This window comes from Ambystoma mexicanum, chromosome 4p, assembly GCF_040938575.1.
Source record: "Ambystoma mexicanum isolate Mex_15411 chromosome 4p, UKY_AmexF1_1, whole genome shotgun sequence".
Classification (NCBI taxonomy): domain Eukaryota; kingdom Metazoa; phylum Chordata; class Amphibia; order Caudata; family Ambystomatidae; genus Ambystoma; species Ambystoma mexicanum.
This window is the reverse complement of record NC_090927.1, coordinates 1,149,628,426-1,149,649,093: the sequence shown is the minus strand read 5'-3', so window position 1 is coordinate 1,149,649,093 and position 20,668 is coordinate 1,149,628,426. Positions and strand designations below refer to the sequence as shown.

General features: G+C 45.8%; 1 protein-coding gene across 1 annotated transcript in view; it reads left to right on the top strand.

Moving 5' to 3' along the window:
- AHI1 (Abelson helper integration site 1) overlaps positions 1 to 20,668 on the top strand; it is a 2,019,384-nt gene that overhangs the window by 1,076,784 nt on the left and 921,932 nt on the right. Inside the window, exon 16 of the mRNA XM_069606745.1 lies at positions 19,650 to 19,780. Coding sequence (XP_069462846.1) covers positions 19,650 to 19,780 — 131 coding nt within the window. The remainder of the gene's footprint in view (positions 1 to 19,649; positions 19,781 to 20,668) is intronic.

The window sequence follows — 20,668 nt, the reverse complement described above, 5'->3', positions numbered from 1 at the left end:
CACCTGCAGAGGAGAGAGACCTACCCCCACTCTCTGCCTGAAGAAACGTCTAACCCTTCGAGTGTTGGAGGTAGCTGAGTGAAGGACACAATGAGGAAGGTATTTTGTAAGAAAGCATTGGATGTAGTGCGGGCCTCGGCCCTAGAAAGCCTTGTGGATAATGCAAAGGGTCTTGAACTTGATCCTTGCAGCCATCGGGAGCCAGTGGAAAGAGTTCAGGGCTGTAGAGATGCAGTCGCTGGGCATGAGGCCAAGGATAAGTCTTGCAGTCCTGTAGAGGAAGGCAGATTGAAAAAGCAGCTGTTGCAGTAGTCCAGCCTAGAGAGAACTAAGGCTATAGAGACAGTGAGCTTCTGGGGGAAAGTGAGAAAGGGAAGAGTCCCTTTGAGGAGGTGCAGCTGGTAGTGGGACTTTTTGGCGATGTCCAAAATGTGAGAGAGAGAGAGAGAGAGAGAGAGAGAGAGAGAGAGAGTGGAGTCAAAGATGACACCAAGGCTTTTTGCCTCGCAGGAAGGCAAAGGAAGAGGGCCCAAGGCGGGCAGCCAGAGTGAGAGAGGGAAAGTAGGGGCAGCGTTCCCAATGAGAAGGATCCCCCTCTTACTGGCATTAAGGCGCTCCAATCCTGAATCATGGATTGACAGTCGGGAATGACAAAGAGACGAGAGGAGGCTGAGGGGAGCCTGAAGAAAAGCAGAGTGTCATCCGCATAACACTGAAAGTTAGAGGAGAAGGTAGAGATCAGGAAGGCCAAAGGGGCCAAGTAGAGGTTAGAAAACCAGGCTGAGAGTATATAGTGCTGGGAAGGCCACAGGTAGAGAGAGAGGTGGCAGAGAGAAAAGGGCCAAGTTGGACCTGGGAGGGGCGGTCCAAGAGGTCCATGAGGAAGGAGGTCAGCCACTCCATGGCCTCATCTGTGATGTCCAGGTTCTCAGAGTCGATTGATCAGAATGGCGTGGTTGACCATGTTGAAAGCAGAGGAAAGATCAAGGAGGACGAGGACAGAGGGAATGCTCGAATCAAGGTTAGAGAGCAGATCTTCACCGGTGTTCAGGAGAGCAGTGTCCATGCCTCTGGGCCGACTTGAGCCGGATAATCTGAAGTTCCGAAAGCTGCTCAAGACCTTACTCTTTTCTTCTTCTTTCTCCCTCCTTGGCTAACCTACCCGTCTGCTCATCCTGACTGGTGTCCATCATGGTCACACAGGGTACCTGCCCTCGCCCTTCCCCTTGACCAGTTACCGTCCACTGCCTTCAGCACTTCCGGTCTGGGACTGTACCTGTGTAGTCCTCTTACGTTCCTCACTGCACTTCCCCCTCGCACCCCTTCCCTGGCCTTTCTCCCCACACCCTCTCCGATGCACTTCTCGTTGCACTTGCACGATCTGAATGTCACAAGACCTACTAAGATCGTTTGTCTTGTTATCGCTCTGTCTCCCCTCCTCTGTCTAGTGGCGCCTAGAAACACTTGTCTAAAGGCACGTTATAAATCATATCATATCATCTATCATAACTTCCCCTTCCATGCTACTGCAATTTTTTACAAATCGGTGTAAAAGGTGCATCTTACAGCACTTTTTCCAAAGACATTGGTTAAAAACACAAATATTGTATATGTGAATATAAAGAGAGCAGCCAAAGAAATCAAGATCTGCCACATGCCCTAGCAAAAGTATTCCTGTGCAGAAAGAAATGGGTTTATTCACCAAGAAGCAGTGTTTGCTCAGTATAAACAGTTTAGACGTGGCAATTCCTTTGTTGACACTGCTCAGAGACAATTCAAAACGTTTTTTATGCCATTGGAGGAAAAACACTTGTGCATTACAAAAAGAATATTGCCCATCATAACTGACGTGGTTGGCAAACATTCAGGGTATCACACAAAACATTCAGACAGGATATTATATTTGTAGATAGAATAATGGCAACTAAAAGGAATGTCAGAAAACATAGCAATAGGAGTTTGTGACACTTTAATGAAGTCATTCAAGGACCAGAAGAACATGCATCTCATAATTTGCCAATTGCATCAGAATAACTGTGTCACAGATTATGATGGAACAGAATTCCTGGGCCTCTGCTTACTATCCACATTACATTATCCTTCTTATGAGCTGTGACGACACTTACTCAAAACCAGCTTTAGAGCTAAGAGGCATAAACACCACCTGTTTACTCCTTAAAAACAGGAAAATGTGCCCAACAAAAAAGAGAAACTGCAAACCAATGGGAGCCTTCCATCTGCAGAGCTCCACTGATATTTTCAAATCAGTGACCAGCAGAGCAGTGGCATTGAAATAAACTCTAAGGGTCTAGAACATCCTTTAATAAGTATAAAGTATCCCAATTGGCAAAGCAAATTACTTTTTTATTCCTTCAAAAATCTTTTGATTCCAAATAGGCAGTAAAATCTTTTCAGAATCCTCCTTGCAACCCTGACATGGAAAGTGAAATGACAGGGTGCAACAGTCTAAAGTTGTGCCCTTCCTTCCTTACCACAGCCTAGACAAAATTCAACAAGTGCCTTTCCTAGGTTTCTTATGGAGCTTTGTTGAAGGAAATCACATATATTTGCCGTTTTAATTAATAGCAGCAATGCTCAGAGGTACCATAGATTGAGTGCCTTCGTTTGTAACTAGAGACCCCACTTCTTAAATGCTTTTATTAGTTAAAAAAGCTGTATGGGGATACTAGAGGCAATACACTCGGAACTATATGATTATATTGAAAGCCCCTCAGCAGCTGAGCCTAGAAAGAAAGTTACTGGAGTTTCCTATCTTTAGCAAACCAACTACTGATGTCCTAGTGTTCTCCTCTGCCCTTCCCACTTACCCATCAGCCGCTCCTTTGCTAGCCTTCAATACTAGTTGACGGGGATCTATAAAAAGTGAGGGACTGCAGCAGTATAGCACTCACTGTGATAATTGCATATCCACAATGTTTAAAGTCTCACCATATTATGGGCAATTCAAGAAAATGTCATGTATCTGCATGTACACAATTATTCTGCAGTGTATACAAGATGTTTTGCAATATACACCATCCTAATATTGTTGCGTAGGAATATACAAGTGCTAGGTGAAACAGTTTTTTTATAGTAGAGTGTTATCATATAATTTGTTATGGTCTATGCCCACTGGACCTCTGGAAAGGATGCAGATTGTATATGAAGCTTTCTAGCTGTTTGAAAATCGGTTTCCCTATTTCTGTGTGCGAGTAATACCAACCATATTGCTCAGGTCTCGGGGGGGATAGCTCAGGGGCAACTTGCCCGCCTTCGAAGCAAGACGACACAGAGCAACACAGGTACGATCCCCGGGTCCACGCTTAGAAACCTCTGGGTATTAAGCGCGTTATAAATAACCTATCATATATCATATCATATCATATCCCTTATTCCTTGCAGGTCAAGAAAATGTTATTACAATGTTGCTCTCCAGCAAAGCAACGTAAACGTACAACCATAAGAGTCATGGGGGGGCTTGGGTGGGGCGGGGGGGTTATTTGGTTCATGGGTGCAAGCATATCTTGTTTAGATCTTCTGTTCATGGAGCCACATTCATGTTTGTTTTTGACTTCTTGAGGATGTATTCTGTTTTTAGGGTTTTTAGGTGTTTAAGGTCATGCTAGGTATAGTAAATTAGAGTAAATAGGCTGGACCAGAATATAAGGACTTGTTAGTATAGTTTAGCTTTATCAAGAACGGAAGCAAATGTCAGGTAACTGCTATAGCTTGTGCCTTATTAATCCTTGAGAAGGATGTCATTGTCTTTGTGCGCTGCTAAAACACATCTGAGCAGCATTTGTTGGCGTTGGGTTATATTCCTGAGAATGCAGGTGCCCATGGATTCTGATGTATTCAGGAAGCCAAGAGGGCTTGGAGGAAGCGCTTGTGGCGCAGCTAAAACCAGTGTCTTGAAGCTAAGTATAGGCTCTTGGAGGAGAAAAAGCTATGCTTCACCTCACACCCTCTGGCCCAGTTCGCAGTGGGGGGTGGCATTTCATCTGCCAGTAATGTTGGCATTGGGTGCATGACTCTGCAACAGGTGAGAGGGATAGAGATAGAGGGATAGGAAGAAGTGGAAAGCTGTGGTGTTGATGAGAACAGGTTGCAAGCCCCCAATTACCGGTGTGCTCATGTGGGCGGGTATCCTGAGGTACTTCAGCCATAAGAGCCATCACAGGAATGAGAGGGTGGATGTGGATACATTGGAGTGAGAGAGTTAATAGGGTGAAGATAGTGTAGAAGTTTACATTTTGTGGGTTGCCTGAATGCACGTGGATATGAAGTAAAGCTGCTGCTGAGCTGTCCCGAGCAGATAGCTCAGCGGCAACGTGCACGCCTCGGAAGCAGGGCGACACGAAGCAACACAGGTTCGATCCCCGGGTCTGCGCTTAGAAACTCCTGCGTGTTTAAGCGCGTTATAAATAACGCAACTAAGACAAAAGAAACAATTACACAATAAAAAAAACTATTCCTGTAACAGCGCCTCGATGCCCGTGGGCTGTGAGAGCTTTAAAAATGCAAAAAAATAAATAAATACAAATAAATGAATAAAGGTTTAACATTTTTTGGCATGAGCAATCTGAGAAAGGAGTTGGTGGGAGGGAGGAGTCCTGGCCAGACCATCCCACCATTTCAATCAAACTGGCCATAATCTGATATTCCCGCCCTGCCTCAACTAAGAGGCAGTCAGTGTGTGTGTGTGTCTGTGTCTGTCTAATGGGGGTGAGAAAAAACGTAAAAGCCGTTGTCTCTAGATTGGGCTTTCTCCACACAATTAGCAGGAAAAAAATATCCACATATTTTTAACAAGACTGTCCTCTTCTTGTCCGTCTCTTAACAGCCTCTTAAGGGAATACCATTCTAGCCACATGTCAGGTGTAAGATTAAAATCGCATCCCATTTGCAGAAGTCCTTCCGCCCATCGCATAGTAATTGCCAATGCCTTCCCCCAAAATTGTCCCTGTTTCTGATTGCGGCAATATGCCAATACCAGTGTCACTGATATAAACTTTACCAAACAAAGGCCTACTTGGTGCTCCTTAATGTAAATGTTGTTTTTTTGTTTATCAGCATCCCTACCCCATCTCGTTTGTTCTCCTCTGAGGCTCAATAAGAGTAGTCAATCTGCTTCAAGTAGATCCTTCATTTCTCACCTTAATGAAACTTAGTTTCTTGTACAAAGAGGATGGATAAACCCTGTTGATTACATTCCTGTGTTAACCAAGATGTCTTACAGGGCGAATGCAGCCCTTTCACATTTAAAGTACCTACTTAAAAAACTTTGTTGTTGTTCATGTATTACATGATGAAAAGTAGACTCTAAGTGGAAATCCTTCCCTCAAGTGTTCTAGTCCGGAATGCCTCCATTCATCCAAGAACAATTGGTCACTACAACTAAAATACCCTAATGCAAAACCCTGACACTACAAAACCCAACCCAAACTCAGCGCAAGCTTTTTCATTTTTAGTGTTGGTGCTTTGGTGGCATAAACCACCTAATCGCTAAAATATTGGTACTGTTGATGTAATAAAAAGGAGAAAGGCGAGAAAGGAGCAGTGTATGGCGGTGGCAAGGCAACTTGCCGATGCTTGGCTATAAAATGGCTGAAGCACCAGCCAAGCCTTCACCCTCTCGCTTACCTCTTCCGGCCTGCTGCTGTTGCCGGGGAACACTGCATGCTACAGAAGTAGAAGCAAAATGACTGCACTTAACTAGATGCCCGTTAGATTTTCAATTGTATGCACCAATGCTTTTTGTCAGATGAACTCCTGTCGGACTATGTTTAAATTCCGCAGTGGAGTGATCTCTGTTTGGTCTGCTTTGCTTAGACCTAGCTTTCGGCCACATGGTGAGGAGCAGGCTGATGGGATTTGAGACAGCAAACGCCATGGCAAGGATTCATGAGCTGCAACACACCTGTAAGTTCTTTTCCCACAACACCTGCAGTACTTTTCCCAGTGTCTGTTTTCCCTTCCCCATTGCCTCCTCCCGCTGCCGGCCCGTCCCCTTCACCCTCACCACCTGTGCTCTACAAGCCGGAGCTCCGGTAGGAGGCTTGTTCATGGGAGCTCTGCCCCTCCACCAAGGAGTCTCCTCTGATGACCAATGGCAGCTACAGGGGGCTCCCTCTCACCGGCGTGTGGCCTTGATGCTGCTGCCGCACCCCGAAGATCAGTCATATATGCTAATTCAGGGCTGCTACTACTGCTGCTGCAGTGGGTGTCAGTGCAGAAGGCGGCAGCAGGAACATCATTAACGCCCTCCAAGTTGTTATTTTAACCCTTTGGAGCCGGCATCACTGCTCAGTCAAAGGTTTTGGCTGCTGTCCCGAACGCGTCAGAGAATCCCCTCAATCCCTCAATATCGCAACCCTCTTTCCACTGATATTGTGCATTTAAAAGTGCAGGTGTCATAGTATAAAACAGGTGCTTGCCCAAGAAGTAGTGCTTATCCCTGAATGCAAATCGAGTCTGTTAGAAATGGAAGTGCTTCCTGTCCAAACACTGTTAAACCTATAACTACATACTCTCCCAGCAGATGGAAAACAGCCCTGTTCTGAAGTGCTGGTACTGTCCTATACGATGTGCAACAGTCCTGCTGAGCATTGCTAGTCAGTACTGTTTTATTATACGAACGATACTTCGCGTGTTGGGACAGTCACATTTAAAGCTCAGACGTTATGCTATGGGTGGCATTACTGTTGGTAGGGCTATTGGGACTCCCAGAGGCACGGCTGCTAACAGCCCCACCCTCTTGGTAGTGATTGGTTGGTGTCAATACCCTGTGTACTTTACAGTAGAACAGTGCCTGACCCTAGCCAGCTGGAGCACAACTGATTCAGCAGCACACCCTTCCTGGGAGCAGTGCAAGAGTTCAAGAAGCCCGAGACGAAGACACGCAGTGCAAGCGGTGGATTGCAAGATGAAGTCCAACCCTACCCCAACTCTCTAGCTCCATCTACCTACCCTTCCCCACTCTCTTGCCCCGACTACCCTACCCCCAATCTGTACCCCACCGACCCAACCCTAACTCTATCTCCACCCACCCTACACTCACCATCTCCACCTTCACCATCCCAACCCCTATCCATTTCATCCACCCAGCCTTCCCCTCTGTCTCTACTCAACCCTACCACCTACCTTTACCCCCCCACCACCCACCCTATCCCATCCTACCTTCTCTTAACCCCTCTCCCCCTTCATCTTGCACTCTCTCATTATTTCTTAGCCTCTCTCTCATACACTTTCTTGCTTATATTTCCTCTTACTCATCATGGATGGTACCCTCTATCAATGGCTTCCTCCCTTACTCTATTCCTCTTCTCGTTCTGTTGCACACCTGAAACCCTTATCTCGTCCACATTTCAAACTTTACACTCTCCTTGCACCTAGGTGCCTATAAATGCAATATGCAAATAACCTCAGTAAACGCCCAAACTATTGGCATTGCCAATGCTTGTTTAAAACAAGCACCTGTACTTCACGTCAAGTGAGACGCCCATGTCTATCTGGCCGAACAGGCTGGTCCAAGCCACCCTCTCTCCTCTGCAATGCAGATGGCTTCTTAGATCAGGTAAAACAGCTTTGGATATCTCTCTCCACACTTATGTGATACTCTGCTGCCCTTCACTCATTTAAAATATTTTGTAAGGGAGCATTGTGGTTTCGTTCTAATTCTATCCCCTCAATCTTGGTGAAGGGGACATCACCTAATGTAACAAACCCAGAGAGCATGCCTTAAAGAGTAAATCCGAATCAAACATAGTCACACAACATAATCAACTCACAATAACAATTATTGTGACCCCCCACCCCCACAAGTCTTTGGTAATCGCCATAGAGAACATCAGAGAACATCAGAGAGATCTCATCTTTTTGCTGGTGATGGTGTGTTCTTGTTCCTAAATTTCGATAAGCCAACCACTCTTTTACATCCATGTTGAACCGCATACCTTTGCAGCTCTTCCTCCTTTTTTGATTTGGGGTCAGCGTTGAGACCACTCCTTCTTCTTTCAGGTGTTTCAGGGCTTGGTTCACCTCTTCAATGTTTGTGATTCTGTTTTCTTGCTCCTTAAATTCAAAAATTAATGCAAAGGTGTTGCACCATCTATATCTTACATCGTACTCCATTAGCCAAGTGGTTACAGGCTTACAAACTCTACCTCTGTTCAAAAGAAGCTGGGATAAATTGTGAAAAATATGCACTTTCATCCCTTCATATTCAGCGTGCTCCTCCTTTTTCATTTTTGGGAGGATCTCAATTTTCCACACTTGACTACGATGGATATAGGCCCTTTTGTTCCTCTGCTCCTGTGTAAGCTCTCCCCAGAGAAACCTCCTTGACCCCTCTTTCTTTGAATAACATGTTTACCATTGCTTTCACCTGTCTATCCAGGTCTTTAGGTACACCTCCCTTCCCCCCATCCCTGCCTCCTCCTCTGGCACTCTGAGAATTCTAAGGTTACATTACCATTCTTGGTTCACAATGTCCTCTTATTTGAGGTTCAAGTCAGCTTCCCTTCGACAAGATATGTTAGTATTGCATTACAGATCTATGTGATTACTGTGCATCCGTTACTGCACAGCTGAGAATGTTGAATCATTTACAACAAATCAATGTGAAAATTAATGCGGGGGAGGCTGTTTCTCTTGCATCTCCTGCTTAACTTGCAGGCTATGACCTGATCTCCTCCTATAACCCCCCCCACTATTCAGCCTTTTGAATCATTGAAGGGGTTGGATGCCACTACACATTTAAACCAGTCTTCAAAAGTTCTCATCCAGAGCTCAACCCCAGGTCTTCAGCCCCCTTGCTTCTACTTCCAGCTGGGATTCGGTTCTCAAGATATTGTTATTTGGAAGCAAAAGTGTGCACTACCGAGGCCTCAGATTGGGCCTGTATGCAGACAAGTAGGCAGGTTTTGCAACTGATAGGGTATCCATTCTCTTCATCCCCCAAATATTGTGAGCCCCCTTCAGTATCTCAACTGCATAACACCCTTTGCTAAACAAGGCAGTCAGATGATGTTTTCCGAGTGAGCTGTTTCCAATGAAGCCCGCAACTGACATGCCGACCTAGCCCAGAACGGCCATCACCGACAGAGCTTAGGTGACAACCTTGGTAAGTGACCTACTCAATTGTGTGTCCTGCGATGAATCCGATGGTGTCATCACTGCTTTCCCAGCAGTGACCTCCTCCCATTTGGCCAGGGTAAAGCAGCTGCTACCTGATCCTGACCGTGGGGTGGCTATATGAGGGAGGATCACATGGAGGATACAACCTCTGAGGAGGCGCCATCGGATGAGACATGGCGTCCCCTTTTTCTTCTGAGGATGAACCTTCCCTCCTGAGTTCCCTAATGGCATTTTGTCGTACCTCCCCTCTTCCATCCACAACAAATGTTGAAACCTTTTGTCAAGACCCGTAGGCTAATCCACAAAATATAACAGGCCTTGTGAAATTGGTGGAAACACCTTCCCAGAATCCACATATTAATCCTCCAAAACTGACTTGCCATCTAAAACCACTAAGAACAATCACCCAGTGTTTTTATTCAACTTATCAAGAATGGACTACCATTCCCACAACCACCAAAATACTGGGACGAGGAAGAGGAGTGGAGTAATGCAGAGCAAAAAAGCCACGCGTACAAGCAGTGCTCTGGTCGCTGGGAGCACACACCTGTGCCTGAGACATTTAAACCACAGAAGTAGGAAGCTAGGAGACACTGCTGGGGTGAGAGCGATGGGGCTCTCTATGTGAACCGGGAAGATGAAGGGCTGAAAGAAGCTTGGCGGAGCCAACCAGTTTGAGAACGGAGGGATGGACAGCTGCTCTAAGCAGAGGGCATGGTATGGGAATGCCAGAAGTCATTGGAGGACTCCTGGGCGTTTGCAGGTATCAGGAGGCACCATTTCACTTACCTGAGTCCTGTAAGAAGCAGATGGGCCCAAGTGAAGCCATGAGGAGCAGGAATGCTGAGGTAAAACAGCTGCAAGAGAGAAAGCACCAAAAGACCATCACTGGCTGGCCGCGGCAGGAATGGTGAACACCTTCAAGAGAGGGGACACTGGGGTGTATTGGCAGCCACACCGAATTTAAATAATTGGGAATAATGGAATCAAGAGAAAAGGAGAAAAATAACATTTTGTAAAACCCGAGCGAGAAAGGGTGAAAGAACATTTTACACAAAGGGAAAGTGATCCAGAAAGGAGAGACTTTCAAATATGCCAATGCAGGCAATATATGTATATGAAAAACCCAGACAAGAAGCCCTGACAAGAAAGTATATCGGGCACTTACAAGTGTTTGGTTGCAAGAAGACCTGGCAGGAGAATATTCCAGGCAGTCACGAGTGTGAAGGAAGTCTTGGTACAGAAGTATACCAGGCACAGACAAGCTGAGTAGGATACAGAAAAGAAAAAGTCCTGAGAAGGATATGTCAGTACCAGCCCAAAAGGGCTGTGTTGAATCCAGAGAATAAGGAATTAAAACCTGGCAGGAGAGTATGCCAGGTATCACGACAAAAGAAAGACAACAGTTTTGTCATTACATTTTGTTGTTGAATCGAGAGAAACACCAGGAACTATTAATTGTGAATAAATGTCAATATGGGCTGGCGGACTAACCGATTTATCAGATTGTTCAAATAAGTCTTCCTCATCAGTAGGACATCGGTCGTGCTCCCGTTCCCTTTTCTCCTCACCTGAGATTGAATTAAGCTTCTTCCTTCTGGCGTGGAGCGTGGGAGGACTCTTCTTCTGTAGAAGGTAAGGTCGGCCTCGAAAGGAAGCCACCGCGGCTCCGATAACAGGAGGCACGGTGACCCCCCTCCGCGACGGACTAACAACGGAGAGAGGGGAAAAGCCCGAATGGCATAAAAACCCCTCAGGAGTACTTGTGCAGGCTGGAACCAGCTAACCGGGGAACTCGGGGAGAATCCGAATGAAATCCAAGGTAGAGAGAGGATTTCGAGGGACCGGTAGAAAATGAGAGAATGGAGCCGAGAAAGAGATAGCCAGGAAAGGGAGCGGAATCGATACCGACTGGGAAAAGAAAAAACACTGGGAAGGCTGGAAGGGAAAGAGCACAAGGGAAAGGCAACTAGGGCAAGAGCCCCAAAGGCAAGGGCGGAGCACCGCCAAGGAGAAAACAATAATGGAGCGAGAGCAACAGAGGGAAATCCGAAGTTGCAACGCGCCGAACAGCCTAGCGTGTGGAAATAAATACGCATAGGCGGCGGCCATGTTGAAAAAGACTAGACTGATAATACTGTAAAAGAGAAAACGTGGCGGCACAAATCAATGGCGGCCTCGCTTCCACCTCTCCCAGAGCCGCCAGTGCCCAGCGGTCGTGACAGTATGCCCCCCTCTAGGGCGATACCCCCCGGGTTTGCCGGGATGCAGGTTGTGGAATCGGTGTAGCAAACGGGGTGCATTAACATAAGATCGGGGTTCCCAGGAATCCTCGGACGAAGGGAAGCCCTTCCAGTGTATGAGATATTCCAGGCGTCCCTTATGGTAACGGGAATCCCTGATGTGGGAGACTTCGTATACTTCAGTGTTAGGGTCGGGCGGAATATGAAGTCTGGGAACTCTCTGCTTTCTCTCATCAGCCACATAAGAGCGGAGCTGTGAAGAATGAAAAGTCGGATGAACCCGGCTGAGTGACTTAGGTAACTTGAGGCGGTAAGCCACTGGGTTGATCTTGGTCAGGATGGTAAAAGGTCCAATATACCGGGGGGACAACTTGGAAGGTCTAACCCATCGGGGTAGAAACTTTGTAGACAGCATAACCTTCGTACCTTTCTCCCACATCGGTACCTGTCTCCGGTGGCGATCTGCTTGGTCTTTGTATTGAATGCTTGCCTCTTTAAGACTCTGTTTGGCAGATAAGTGAGCTTCTCTCAGTTGTGCCAAACCCGACTCAACCGACGGGATAGGAGTTTCCTTCCAGAAAGCGGGTATAATAGATCTGGGGTTATATCCATAAGTACAATAAAAAGGGCTCATACCTAAAGAAGCATGAATAGCATTGTTGTACGAGAACTCGGCAGTAGGGAGAAGTGAAACCCAATTGTCTTGAGACTGGTTTACGAAACATCTCAGATATTGTTCAAGGGTTCCGTTTAACCTCTCAGTTTGGCCATTAGTCTGAGGATGGAATCCCGAAGAAAGAGCCCTCTCAATACCCAACAGTTTGCATAAAGCTGACCAAAACTTAGAGGTGTACTGGCTGCCACGATCGGATACAATCTTTTGCGGGAGTCCATGCAATCTAAATATGTCCTTAAGAAAGACTTCAGCCGTGAGTGAAGCAGAAGGTATGCCAGACAGTGGGGAGAAATGCGCCAGTTTGGAATAGGTATCGACTGTTACCATAATGCATGTACACCCTTGGGATTTTGGTAAGTCGACGATGAAGTCCGTAGATATGTTAATCCAAGGACCTGGAGGGATCGGGCTGGATTGAAGTAACCCCAACGATTTCTGAGTAGAATACTTGTTACGTAAACAAGTCAAACATTTTTGAATATGAGTCTGAGTGTCTGCTCGCATCTTGGGCCAAAAGAAGGTTCTTTGGAGCAGTTCAAGGGTACCACGCAGGCCGCGATGACCCGCAACCTTTGAGTCGTGACACCACTTAAGAGCTCGTACTTGAAGGTCATGTGTGGGTAGGATTAGTCTTCCTTGGTTGAAATACAGTCCATCCTTTTCCTCGATAGGTAAATTCATTTGAGTGGGAGTGGGACCTTCCAAAGGAGTATAAGCCCCCTTAACCTCTTCCAGAAAAGACGATACCACCAGAACGATCTTAGTACGGGGAAACATGAGTTCCTTCTGATCGGACTGGAGTACTTCGTTTCTTCGAGACAACGCGTCAGCAACTTGGTTTTGAGAACCCGGAATATACGTGATGGTGAAATGAAACTGAGCAAAGAAGTGTGCCCATCTGGCTTGTCGGGTGTTATAGCATTCCTGTTGTCTCAAAACCTGCAGGTTTTTATGATCAGTTCGTATCTGAAACGGGTGCATACTTCCTTGAAGTAAGTGTCTCCATTCCAGACAAGCCAATTTCATAGCCAGTAGCTCTTTCTCGATGACTGAGTAGTTTTGTTGACTGGTTGTTAAGGTCTTGGAAAAATAGGCTATCGGATGTTCCATGCCGTGGTTGATTTGGAGAAGAACGGCACCTACTGCAGCCGAAGAAGCGTCGGTCTCCATAATGAAAGGTTTCAATTGATCTGGTTGCCGAAGAATAGGAGCCGTGCAGAATTTTCCTTTGAGACTGGTAAAGCTGTCTTCGGCTGCATCATTCCAAAGAAAAGGTTAAGAGGATTTCTTAAGTAGAGAAGTGATGGGCAAAATAAGTCTTGAAAACCCCGGAACAAATTTCCGATAAAGGTTTGCCAGACCTAAAAACCTCTGGATGTCCTTTACAGAGGAAGGAGATGGCCATGAGAGAATGGCTTCCACCTTCTCGGGATCCATGGTTATACCTTCTTCAGAGAGAATAAACCCTAAATAGGGTATGGATGATTTAGCGAAAGCACATTTCTCTGGTTTGACCAATAGATGATGTATGCGGAGTCGGTGTAACACCTCCAATACCTGGGAAGAATGCTCTTCTTTCTTCCGGGAAAATATCAAGATGTCATCAAGGTACACTACTGTGTTGATACCTAATAGATCGGAAAATATACGATCCATAAACCTCTGGAAAATAGAGGGAGCATTTACTAGTCCAAATGGCATCACTCGGTACTCGAAAAGCCCGTATGGAGTGCGGAAAGCAGTCTTCCATTCATCACCGGATCTAACCCGAAGCAAGTGGTATGCATTCCGAAGATCGAGTTTCGTAAACAATACAGATCCCTGAACGGCTTCAAGTATCTCCGAGATTATGGGCATGGGATATCTGTCCTTGATCGTGACTTGATTTAGACCTCTGTAATCAATACAAGGTCTCAACTCCTTTGTGTCTCTCTTAGGTATAAAAAATAACGAAGCACCTGCTGGGGATCTTGATGGTCGGATCAATCCGTTAGCGAGATTGTCATCCAGGTAGCGCCGGAGAACTGCCTTTTCAGCCAAAGATAGGGGGTACATTCTTCCAAAAGGAACCAAGGCCTGAGGTATGAGGTCTATATTACAATCTTCCGGCCGATGAGGGGGGAGTACCGAAGGTTGTTGTTCCTTGAAGATGTCAGCAAATTCCTCGAATATCCTGGGTAAATTGTGGATGGAGTTATTCTCAGTAGCGCATATAGTCTTTACCGTTTCAAACATAGGTTCTGGCAGACACCTTTCTTTACAAAAGGAAGAGTGAAAACTCAGCAGATTGTCTGTCCAATTTATTGTTGGGTTGTGTCTGCGAAGCCAACCGATACCCAATATCACAGGAAAATGGGCGGCCCTAATGATGTCGAACTTAAGGACTTCGGAATGTAGTTGAATAGATACCTGGACTTCCTCAGTGGTGTGGGTTATGGGCCCAGAGCATAAAGGAGTACCATCCACCCCTTCTACCTTCTGGTCTTACTTCTTTGGTACTCGGAGAAGGCCCACTTTTTCTGCCCACACAGTGTCTAGAAAATTACCCGCAGCTCCACAGTCAAGCAGGGCTTGTGTCTCTATCTGTTGTCCTCTGAACTGGAGCTGAACGGCAACTACCATCAATCGATGGTCTTCGGAGGTTTTGGCAGAGGTCACAGAAAGTGTAGCATAGGAACCCGCTGACGCCCCTCGATAGTCTGTTCCACCGACTACCGAGGGCGTTCGTTTCCCGGCCTCCTCGGGGGTACGTCAGGACAGTCCCTCAAAAGGTGTCTTGTCGAACCGCAATAAAGACACAGATTGCCTTCTCGCCTTCTCTTCTTTTCTTCCGCTGTCAAAGGAGCCCGGGTGGTACCAATCTGCATTGGTTCGTCTCTGGAAGGTGGACGAGTAACAGGTGAGGAGGTTGACGCGTGGGCTTCAAGGGAAAATCCGGGAGGACGAGTCTTCTTCTTCTCGTTCTTTCTTTCGGTCATGCGATAATCGATCCTAATTATCGCCTTGATGAGATCGGAGAAAGAGTCTGGGCGGGGAATTCTGGCTAGTTCGTCCTTTAAGTCCTCCCGCAAACGCCTCCGGAATATGGTATACTGTGCTTCTTCTTGCCAACCAGCCTCCGCTGCTATCCGTTTAAAAGCGGACAGATAGGAAAGTAAGTCTGAATTTCCTTGACGCACGTCAAGGAGGTCTTCACTGGCTACAAAGGCTGTTTCAGTATGAAGGAAAGTCTGTTTGAGAAAATCTTTGAAAGCCGAATAATCTTGTAGGACTGGGTCAGATCGAGATACCAAAGGAGTGGCCCATGCTAAGGCATTACCCGTCATATGGGTTATCATGAACCCTACCTTGGTATGGTCTGTGTAAAAGGTGCCTCTTCGGAAAGCAAAGTGAATATCACAAGCATCAAGGAATTCTTTTACTTTCCTCTCGGTGCCATCAAATTTGCCTGATACCAAGGGTAGGGGGGGAAGATCGGCAGTAAGCTGTTCTCGAGCAGCAACCCTTAGTTGCAGGGCGGCATTGTCTGCCTTTAAAGTCTGAACCTCCTGACTCAATCCTTGTACGGCAGCGACGAGTTCCTGGAATTGTTGTGGGGTTGCCATCTCAATATTTTGGCGTTGCAATCTGTCAATATGGGCTGGCGGACTAACCGATTTATCAGATTGTTCAAATAAGTCTTCCTCATCAGTAGGACATCGGTCGTGCTCCCGTTCCCTTTTCTCCTCACCTGAGATTGAATTAAGCTTCTTCCTTCTGGCGTGGAGCGTGGGAGGACTCTTCTTCTGTAGAAGGTAAGGTCGGCCTCGAAAGGAAGCCACCGCGGCTCCGATAACAGGAGGCACGGTGACCCCCCTCCGCGACAGACTAACAACGGAGAGAGGGGAAAAGCCCGAATGGCATAAAAACCCCTCAGGAGTACTTGTGCAGGCTGGAACCAGCTAACCGGGGAACTCGGGGAGAATCCGAATGAAATCCAAGGTAGAGAGAGGATTTTGAGGGACCGGTAGAAAATGAGAGAATGGAGCCGAGAAAGAGATAGCCAGGAAAGGGAGCGGAATCGATACCGACTGGGAAAAGAAAAAACACTGGGAAGGCTGGAAGGGAAAGAGCACAAGGGAAAGGCAACTAGGGCAAGAGCCCCAAAGGCAAGGGCGGAGCACCGCCAAGGAGAAAACAATAATGGAGCGAGAGCAACAGAGGGAAATCCGAAGTTGCAACACGCCGAACAGCCTAGCGTGTGGAAATAAATACGCATAGGCGGCGGCCATGTTGAAAAAGACTAGACCGATAATACTGTAAAAGAGAAAACGTGGCGGCACAAATCAATGGCGGCCTCGCTTCCACCTCTCCCAGAGCCGCCAGTGCCCAGCGGTCGTGACAATAAATAAGACCGTGAAGAAGAATCCAGGGGAAAGGACACACTCTCTGGAACAAGGATCCCTATCCTTGAAAGGCGTTTTGTTGAAGTTATACCATTTTCCTTGTTGAACATTTCTAAACCACTCAAGGCCAAAGACATTATCCTTTTTACCTTAGAATTCATTTGTTTAGAATGTGTGGGTCAGAATAGTACTTTGGACATGGAACGGTTTTGTTTTGAACATGCTGACACTGACAGATCCTTAGTTTTGATTTTAGGTAGGGAAACGCCTCTAGAACAGGGACAGTGAGGCATTTCCCCTACCCCTTTTCTTTTAAATAATAGTCTTTAGCCCAAACCACATCTAACTTTTGTCCGCATTTCATTTCTGACTCCTCACAGTCCCCTCCAGAGGTCTGTGAAACAGCATCTGCCCGCCTGATGCAGCTTGGTGGCCGGCACTCCAATCTTCTCACAGCTCCACCTTTACGGTTCACCTCCTTGGAAGCATGTTTAAAGTACTTGGACGTCTCAGGGTGGCCCTTGCGACTTCAGTAATACACAGACTGGTACGCCCGGGTAGAGCGTCCCAAATCATCTAAGGGGCTCCCAGCCTACGTGGCACAAGTCTCCCGCTTACACCATCAAGAATGTTTGTCTGCAATTCTCATCGATCTCTCCACAAGAGCGCACAATCTTGTGTGCCCATCTCTTACATTCAACACGAGTGGCCACACATATGCACCAGGTGCCAATGCAAAGCAGGTTCACCCCAGGTCCAGGTTAATAGCGCACGTCACACCCAAGGTTCTCTGTGGCGCCATCTGAAATCTGTCGGCTGGTGGATTGAGGCGAGGACAGTGTGAGAAAACTGGCACTGCCATTGACGATCCTGGTATCGCTGTAATCAATCTTCTTGAGTCTGAATCTGGTGCCGAGCACAACTTTGGCGCGATTTCTTCGGGTAAAGCCGGCACCCGGGGGAGCTTATTCCAAGGCGTCTACATTAGGCACTGTCCATCGGGTGACTTCCATTTGCTAACTTCAGCCAATTGATCATAAGCACACATTATAGATGAACCCTTTCTATGTACTTTAATTGAAGCTACACACTATTGCTCTTTTCTATTGTATGGTTATTTTACTGTGCCTATTCTAAATTGATTTTTTTTCCTTTTTTTTCAGTATCTATTAAAGTGTTAGATAGGGCTCTATTGTGTGGTATGTGACCACTGCCTACGTTAGTGGTCCTGGGCCAAAGGCAAGAGCCTCTAACGAGGGCCAAGGTCACCTAGAAAACAATAAACCGGATGATAAGGGTTCTAATGCTATTAGAGCTATGCATGGGGAAAAAGCGCAGCCTCACCTGGAGCTTCCGGTGACACAGCTTATTCATGTCTCCATGTGTACAAATCACAAATGGAAGCTTGGAATGTAGCCTGACTTCCAAGCTTTCTTATTGGCTAAAGAGCTAAAAACTGTGGGAACAAACAAACAGCATCTACTTTCACTGTAGTTGGGCACCGCTGGATGTCCTCATGGTGCCTCAATACGAATTTGCACAGTGATGTCCTTGGGACATAGCACTGTATGAGAAGGTTTAATGGGAATGTGTTGTCTGCTCCAAATACCCCCAATTCTTCTGCTGACCCAGTGTAGCATTATGTGAGGGGAAAGCTGTGTACATCTCTACTGCCACAACCACCATGGCAGTAGATGGCGGCCAACCTGAGATCAAGCAGATGAACGGTTCACCCCTTCTGTAGAGTCTCGGCCTGTTGGGGATGGTTGTGAGCTGGTTATACCTAATACTTCTACTGCAAGTGCATGGCACCGAGGTTAAGAGAGCTGGCCAGTATGAAGATAGGGCTATTAGAGCAGGAACCTGACAAGAGCAGGGGGAACAGTCTGAAGCGAGAGGAGGTCCTTACCAGGTGGGAGTTGTGTGTGGGACAATGGAAACAAAGCCAGAGGGTTGAGATAGGGGAAGCTTGAGAAGAAGGAAGGCACAGACACCACGCGGAGATTGGGAAAGCAGCTGACCCGCAAACACCACCTAGTCCTAAAGAGAGAGGACCCTTGCCATGCATTTGCTCTGGGAACCTTTTACCGTTTATGCAGTTGCCCGTTATCTATCCAGTGCAATTAATGCATGAGAGGGAATGTACAATACGCTAATATAAATATATGTATAAAAACAGAAAACACGTTGCAGCTGATTCTGATATTTGGTTTACATTGTGTACTTATAGAAAATATATTTATAGGAAAATGTAAGAAAATGTTATTGTGCAATTACAGGACATGTATTTAGAGGAAAATGTTCAAATAAACATTTGTATACATATTCTATATGCACGTGATACCATGAAACACTGGGGGTCACTTTCAATCCCCACAGAGCATAACATGTTGTGGACGAAGGATTAGGTGGTTTTACGCAGTGCACTTACACTCCAGTGGATGTTAAAAGTGTTTTTTGCAAGTACAGCGAGAGGGGAAGAGGAGATACAATTAAAACAGAGAATAAAAGAAAATATTAAAGAGAGTGTACTCTTTCCTTTTGCACTCCATGTTGTGAAAGTGGAACATTGCACCCAGGGGACCCAACATACAAGCTGGTGTTCCCCTGCGTGCAATTCTCCTCAATGTCATGAACCAATGTTTTCAGTAATGGCCATTATTCCTTTTGCTTTCACAATACTGTTCCGTTTTCGTTTTATCAACATCATATAAGTTTGTTTAGATTTGCCCCGTTCAAAAGGAAAGTAGACTTTATTAAATGGCATTGCAGTTTGCTAAAAAAATAACGATCTGATTTGGAGATGCAAAGCATAATTGTGCTAAATTGGTGAATGATGTGAGATACATATTTTTTTATACTATTGCCTCGTGCACCATGTATTTGCAATAAACATTTTCGCGCGGTGTTGAACACATGGAGATTCGAATGTTGAATGGTACTGTGAGCTGTACCCGGGTGGGGCTGAAAGGGTGAATAACATTACATGACATTTCTCCAAATCATGTTCAGATGGTTACTTATGATGCCTCATAATGCACGGTCAAGGTTTATTTTGCATGTTTTCAGATTGTATAGAAATGTTTTATTGAAAGAATGCAATGCATGGGACAGTTTACATTAGATTGAATTCTGGACGGTTATGATATTGCAGAGTAGACGGCTGTGGCGCGTGCTTAGCAAAACCCAGTTTCTGTTTATCCTCAGATTGGCCACAAAGAAATACATTGGTGCTACAAATTACCGGGAGAAGATCCACAGTGCCTTTACACCCTGTGGGACGTTCCTTTTTTCCGGAAGTGAGGATGGCATGGCCTATGTTTGGAACACTGAAACAGGTGAGATTGTTAAATTTATGCTGATCAACCGAGAATGTGGTTCTGCACGAACATTATGCCAACCTATTTGCAGTCAATTCCAAGTCACGTGTGTGTCGTTTTATTAAAAGTGCGAATTGCATGTAGGGGACCGCCGAGTTGTACTGTTAGGTCCCTGCATGCAATTTTCCACATTCGCCAAATGGAGTGCAAAGGGAAATAAAAAATACAGGGTAAATTGCCTTTACTCTTTCCTTTTGCTCTGTTTTGTGAAGAAATGTAAATGCTGCCTGCAAACTACACTTGGCAAGCAAACCGCATTTACATTGGATTCCATAGCAATTTGTTTTATGTCTGAATACCACTCTCATGCAGGCACAGAACTAAGTGATTTTGCAGGTGGAGTGGGAATAAGGAGTAAAAATCATATTCCTCCCCCCCCCCCTCTCCCTCTGTGTCTGCAGAACACCTTTAACATCCCCGGGAACGCAAGAGCAAGACTTAAAACCACGTAAACCTAGGTTTACTGCCTTTTTTTATAATCCATGGGGATTGAACATTATTCCCATTGTTTTATCGTAATCTTTAGTGTACCCCACAAACATTTAAGTTGGACATTATCCTCAAATCTTGATTTACTGTTACTTGATAATGTGAGAAAGACCCTATCTGAAAAGACTTGAGATCAATATGGCTGTGGAAATATTATGCAATTCCATATTGTGGTGCCTGCAGCGGGAGGTACTTCTAGACAGACAACTTCTTCCATTCCATCTCCTCTCTTATCTCAGTTGTTAATCTAAGAGACACGTTTGGTTATAGATTTAGCTTTTGATTAATTTGTCTCTGAACGGAAAAACATGACTCACATCTAGGAGCAACGTAGTTATTATGTATATAACTTAACAT